We start from the raw sequence: 6,947 nt of genomic DNA, 5'->3' as shown, positions 1-6,947 counted from the left end.
TTTCCAGCTGTCAACCAGCAAAACGCAAGTACAAACAATAACTTCGATCTGCTGAACTGGTGAATTTAGATTCTCTGCTTTGTGAATTCTTAAGGCGAATTTACATCACTCGTGAAAATGAGGTAGAACTATGAAACTCAGAACTCTGTTAACATAATTTTCTTCCTCTGAAACTGTATGTTTGTGTGTATTTGTGTTTTAGCTTAGTTGATGTAATCTAGAATAGCCAATAACATTTCATGTTTCATTTATAAAGAATAATGTTGGTGTCATATAATTTCAAGGTTAAAACTGTTGCCAAAGATCCCTTGCTTGCTGCCTAGCTCGTAGCTTACTCATAATAATTACCTCTCTCTAAGAGCTGACAAATTGTCATAATTGTGTTAACCCATGGCCAGGGAGAACATAAAATACATATTCAATTGGTAATATACACTGACATTAACTTCTCGCTGGCCGAGTAGCTGATAGAGTGTAAACTATCAAATTTAGAATCAATTTGAATCAGGTTGAATTAGGCTCTTCAGATCCTAGTCCTCTAAAACCTGAATTAATAATAATTAATTCCCTTACAACTGAGTTAAAATTCCTTACACTGATTTCCCCCTTTCAGATTCAGAGAGCTTTAAAAGTATCCGATTCTGCATTTGTTTATTAATCTGTCTTTTATTAACTAATAAACTCTTCAATAAATCACTATACAGATATCCAGGCACTGAACAATCAATTTTAAACATGTAAACATTAAAGGAAAGTTATTATTGTCATTCATTATAGTTACTCACTTAAGTTCTCCAGATGTTTTGAGCACTGGTCGAAGCATCAGAAGATGTTCCTCTGATCGATGAGATTTAATCTCAGCCAGCTGCTCTTCTGAATTCAGCAACACAAACACCAGAGCTGAAAACTGATCAGGAGAGAGTCTGAGTCCAGATTTCAGCTGTGTTTTTATCTGCTGGATTAGATAACGCTCATCCAGCTCTTTCAAAGCATCAAACAGGAGACTGCATTTGTCTGCATCTGGAGAGGAATTCATGATCAGTGTTTGGATGTGTTGAACTGTGAGTTGACTGCATGAAGAGCTGCTTTCTCTCTGTGTCAGGAGGTCTTTTAAAGCTCTCTGACTGGACTCCAGCATCAAACCCAGTACAAAGCAGAAGAAGAGATCCATCTGTTTGTGTAAAGCACTTTCCATCACATCCTGGAGTTTGTGATGTCTTGTGAAGCTCTGCTCTCCGAGCTCAAGTTTCAGACTGGACAGATCTCTGAGTTGGAGTGGATTATTCACATTAATGACTTCAGTCACATATAAAGCTGCCAGAAACTCCTGTGTTCTGTGATTCACGAAACAGAATGATGTACACTTGCTTTTGTCTTCAATCTTCTTTATGATTGATGAGCGTATCAGATCACTTTCATCTCTAATGCCACATTTCTTTAAGTCTTCATAACAGAAGAGAGAGTTTCTGTTCACCAGCAGATGAAACGCTATTCTCCCCAGAGCTATGATGGTCTCTCTTCTCTCTCGAATCAGTTCAGTCTGAGCTAACAGGAGTCTGCTGTACATCTGAGTGAGGGTCTTGGGGAAATCATCTCGGCCTGTACTGAACATTTCAGGAATCGCTGCGATGATTCTGCAGTAATCTGGTAAATAACACATGCTGCTGATGCGTGGAGATTTCTGGATGTGACTGATGACTTTATCACTCATTCTCTGATCACTGATGCTCTTTCTGAAATATTTCTGCTTCTGCTGGTCATCAAAGCCCTGGATCTCTGTCACACGATCAATCCATCGAGCAGGAATCTGATTGGCTGCTGCTGGTCTGCTGGTGATCCAGATCTGAGCGTTTGGAAGCAGATTTCCCTTGATCAGGTTTGTCAGAAGATCAGAGACTGAGGCTGGATCATTTAGATCAGTAATCCTCTTTGTGTTCTGGAGTTTAAACTCATTGAGTCCATCAAAGACCAGAATGATCCTGTCAGAGTCATGAAGTTTCAGATGTTCAGTGTTTTCAAAGCATCGCTGCAGAAGCTGCATGAAGCTACACTCCGTCACCGTCTCTCTGATAATGTTCAGCTTCTGAAAAGGTATTGGAAATATATAATCGATATCAGTGTTTGATTTCTCTTCAGCCCAGTCCAGGATGAACTTCTGCACAGTCACAGATTTTCCAGTTCCTGCATCTCCCTTCATCAATACGGTCCTGATATTCTGTCTTTTATCACTGATGTGAGGATAAGTTTTCTCTGTGATGTGGGGTTCAATGAAGACATCATTCAGTTTTTGACTTTCTCCAGGTTTTTCATTCAGATACTGAAACTCCTCCTTCAGTCTCCGTTTCAACATTTCTGATACTACAAAGACACAAACACAGCACGACTGCTTTACATCACATGCTTTTCTATTACACTTACATGAGCAGAGTGCAACAAACCCATTTAATTATTAATCATTTAATTATTTTTAATTTTTATATTTTATAACTATTTCATTATTATTATTACTATTTTCTTATTATTTAAAAATAGTAATAAAAAAATTGTGACTGAGACTGTTAATACAGTTTTGGGTGCTAGACAAGACTGGCTGTTAACAGGTTTTGGGTGTTAGACAACTCTTTCTAATCTTGTTTGAATACCAGACAAAACACATTATTTTCTGCAGAACATACAGAAGTGTTCTTCTAGTTCAATTGTGAGTGTTTTATGTTCCCTTGTTTCTAAAAAGTCCTTAATACAAACTGAGAAAGCAGATGACTACAACAATGAGTGTCTAAATATGACAAGAAATAGTGATGCAATAATTCCTCTACAGATAACAAAACCTCTAATGATATAAATCACATGTATGTTATTAGTTACCTGAAGACTGAGTCTGTATGCTGATCTTTGGGTTGATCACGGATGGCTTGAACTGCTCCAATAATAAAAAAAAAGACAAACTCCACATTATGAGGCTAAATGGCACTCTTAATATCTTAATTTAAGGTTTAATCCAGGAGTAGACTTTAAACTACATTTACTAAGACCCTGAGATCATATTGTGCTCATGAACAATAACAATACCTTGATGCTGGAAACACCAGGATTCTTCAGTACATTCAAATTCTGAACTCTGCAGGAGAAGAATAGCTTTTTTCACTTTAAGTAGAAAAAGGCTTACATTTGAATATGTTTCCTCAACTTAAGCATTTTCTAATTTTACAGCAGATTCTGGATTTATTTTATTAACCACCACATTTGGGAAAATCACATTTTGTTATAATTGCTTTTCAGTTTTTTAATGTTTTACATATACAATGAGGTCACTCATCAACTCAGCAAAAAAACAAACAAACTGAAACATCACCCAACTTTTATTAAACCACGTTTATTTATTGTCTCAATTTCTTTGCCGAGCTGCGTATGAATGCCTGTCACACATTGACTCTATTTCACAATTTACCTGTATATTTAAAGTGTATCATAAAAGCTTCAGAAAACTTGCTGATCATGAATAGCAAAATAAGGAAGCATGACTAGTTTGGTACAAAAAAGGGGCCTTTTTCAGAATATTTACACATATAACTGTAAAATATAAGAGGACTCTCCCACCTTCTGCCGTCACTGGAGTGTGTTTGTGGTCTCAATGCTGGATCACTGGTCTCTTCATCTGCTCCTGAAGAAGCTTCTTCTGTTTCAAATGGCCATAAGAAGATAAAAACAGTGTTTTGTGTGTGTGTGTATTTGTTTTTAGAAATGATGTGCTCATAGGATATAAAATATAAAGTTTAAGTATTATGATTTGCATTTTAATTTGATGCATGTGAATGTTTGTCTTGAACTTTTCATTTAGGACTTTCTATTTAGTTTCATTATTGGACACTTCTACACTAAGACATAGTTAAAAGTTGTTATTTAAAGATGCTCTTTTGAAATTATAGGCTATGCATTAAAATTATTTTTGAGTCACATGAATGGCAATGCATCCCCTATATTTTCAAAAGTACAATTGCATGTGTTTCATACCCCTTTTGCTCTTCGTTCTCACCTATGCCAGAGTCACTGACTGAAGTGTTGCTTGTGTGCTTTTGAGAATCTGGTGCTCTGGAGATCCAATCATATACATATGGCCTGTTTTGGGCATCAGGTAATCTGTTCCAAGAGCCTTGAAATGCGTGATTTGTGAGCTTTTCAGTCGGTTTCAAAACTAGAGATAGACAGAAGACAGTTTGACCAATATTTCTTTTTTTTAACAATTATCACACTTTTATACTTAATGTCATTGTTTTTAATATTTAATCTGCAAATAAATGGACGTCATTTATTTATGTCATTAAAACTTGTATGACTTACTTTCTTCTTTGAAACAAATACATTTTGAAAGATACCTCAGTGTTTTTTGGCAATGCAATGAATGTCAATGGGGTCTAATCTTATTGGTTTCCAGTGCTCTTCAAAATGTTCTCTGTGTTCCACAGAAGTAAGTAAGTAATACAGGTTTGGAACAGTGAAAGACATAATTATTATTTTTGGTTTGGTTTAAGCTCTGTTGACATGAGACTTGTCACACTGAATTTGTCTGTGTAAAGTTACATCTAATCTGTCAACTAATATCATGCAAAGCCAGATAACATGTCAAAGCACCAGTTTATCTGCATATGTGTACAAAGACATTGGAAAGGGACATGACATAACTATTCACAGTGTTTACAATAAGTGAACTAAGCCACTGAAATTATGTCTGTAACAAGTCTATTCATCTTGAACTGTAGTCTCACGCTCAAAATGACATTTTTAGAAAAAAGAAGCACATACACTGGGAAGATTCAGAAACTGCTGGAGACGAACGACCCTCAGTGCTGCTAAATGTAGTCGAGTGACCGTCTCCTTCAAAGTCAATGCCTGCAACACACAGATACATCAGTTTTTATTTAGTCTCACTTTTGTTTGTTTTTATTTTATTTTTTCTCCCTGTTCCCATTTGTTTGCCTGAGTTCCCTAGTTCGTCTCCTTGGTTGTTAATTAATCATTCTCGTAAATGCTACAGTATGTGTGTCACACTGCTGCTGCTACTGTGACGGAGCTAGGAGACGAAGAGGAATCCGTAGTAAGTCTTTATTTACACAAAACCAAAACAAAGCACACGTAGCAGAGAGGATAGATGAACAATACCAGACATTAGACATGGAAAGACACAGGGCTTAAGTAATGGGACTAATCAAGATAACAAGGGGAACACAGGTGGAATCAACTGATCATAATGAGGACAGGAACGGGAAGACCAAAAATAGGCATAGAGGAACACGGGGGGAAAAGCAGGACATGGAGCACGTGGGGAACAAAACACAAGACACAGAAACACAGGCCTGACATTACTCCCCCCTCCCGGAAGGCGTGTCCACGTGCCATACAACATCCAATGGGGAACATCCAGCGGTACCCATTCCGGAACCCATGGCGGAGGAGTCAGTTCAGGGAGCCATGGCGGAGCTAGGAGCTCAAGGGGCCATGGCGGAGCAGGCAGTTCAGGGAGCCATGGCGGAGCAGGCAGACTAGGGAGCCATAGCGGAGCTGGGAACTCAGGGGGCCATGGCGGAGTAGGCAATTCAGGGGGCCATGGCGGAGCTGGGAGCTCGGGGCTATGGCGGAGCAGGCAGTTCAGGGAGCCATGGCGGAGCTGGGAGCTCAGGGGGCCATGGCGGAGCAGGTAGTTAAGGGGGCCATGGTGGAGCAGGCAGTTAAAGGGGGTCATGGCGGAGCAGGCAGAATTGGGAGCCATGGCGGAGCAGGCAGTTCAGGGGGCCTGGCCTTGGCACTCGGCCCGGCCTCTACTGCCGGATCCCCCTAACCCCTAAGCTTTGCGGAAAATATTGACCACTGAGGCCCTCCGTGGGCCTGACTCGGGAACTGTGGCCCTCCCTGGGCTAAACTCTGGGACTGGAGCCCTCTCTGGGCTAGACTCGGGGGCTGGAGCCCTCTCTGGGCTAAACTCGGGGACTGGAACCCTCTCTGGGCTAGACTCGGGGACTGGAGCCCTCTCTGGGCTAAACTCGGGGACTGGAACCCTCTCTGGACTAGACTCGGGGACTGGAACCCTCTCTGGGCTAGACTCGGGGACTGGAGCCCTCTCTGGGCTAAACTCGGGGACTGGAACCCTCTCTGGACTAGACTCGGGGGCTGGAGCCCTCTCTGGGCTAAACTCGAGGACTGGAACCCTCTCTGGGCTAGACTCGGGGACTGGAGCCGACACTGGAGCGAACTCAGTGGCTGGAGCCGACACTGTGGTTGTGTTTCTCTCCGTTGGTCTCCTGTTTATTGTGTGGATTTATTGTCATTAAAGACTATTTTTGTAATCTGCTTAGTCGTGCACTTCACTACTGCCACTACACATTACAACTTTTAAGTTTACTTCCAAGCTTAAATGAACCATGTACAGTGGGGAAAAAAGTATCTAGTCAGCCACCAATTGTGCAAGTTCTCCCACTTAAAAAGATGAGAGAGGCCTGTAATTTTCATCATAGGTATACCTCAACTATGAGAGACAAAATGAGAAAAAAAAATCCAGAAAATCACATTGTAGGATTTTTAAAGAATTTATTTGCAAATTATGGTGGAAAATAAGTATTTGGTCAATAACAAAATTTTATCTCAATACTTTGTTATATACCTTTTGTTGGCAATGACAGAGGTCAAACGTTTTCTGTAAGTCTTCACAAGGTTTTCACACACTGTTGCTGGTATTTTGGCCCATTCCTCCATGCAGATCTCCTCTAGAGCAGTAATGTTTTGGGGCTGTCGCTGGGCAACACGGATTTTCAACTCCCTCCAAAGATTTTCTATGGGGTTGAGATCTGGAGACTGACTAGGCCACTCCAGGACCTTGAAATGCTTCTTACGAAGCCACTCCTTCATTGCCCGGGCGGTGTGTTTGGGATCATTGTCATGCTCAAAGACCCAGCCAC

General features: G+C 40.5%; 1 protein-coding gene across 1 annotated transcript in view; it reads right to left on the bottom strand.

Annotated features, from left to right (window-relative positions):
- The window catches only part of LOC107576527 (uncharacterized), a 13,306-nt gene that overhangs the window by 2,367 nt on the left and 3,992 nt on the right, over window positions 1-6,947 (bottom strand). The window contains exons 5-10 of the mRNA XM_016262693.1: window positions 4,801-4,887; window positions 4,034-4,192; window positions 3,598-3,676; window positions 3,070-3,118; window positions 2,866-2,917; window positions 786-2,358 (exon numbers count right to left, since the gene is read on the bottom strand). Coding sequence (XP_016118179.1) covers window positions 786-2,358; window positions 2,866-2,917; window positions 3,070-3,118; window positions 3,598-3,676; window positions 4,034-4,192; window positions 4,801-4,887 — 1,999 coding nt within the window. The remainder of the gene's footprint in view (window positions 1-785; window positions 2,359-2,865; window positions 2,918-3,069; window positions 3,119-3,597; window positions 3,677-4,033; window positions 4,193-4,800; window positions 4,888-6,947) is intronic.

Source organism: Sinocyclocheilus grahami, unplaced genomic scaffold, assembly GCF_001515645.1.
Source record: "Sinocyclocheilus grahami isolate Dianchi unplaced genomic scaffold, SAMN03320097.WGS_v1.1 scaffold3876.1, whole genome shotgun sequence".
Lineage (NCBI taxonomy): Eukaryota > Metazoa > Chordata > Actinopteri > Cypriniformes > Cyprinidae > Sinocyclocheilus > Sinocyclocheilus grahami.
Note: the sequence above shows the minus strand (reverse complement) of the source record. Positions and strands in the feature narration are given on the sequence as shown.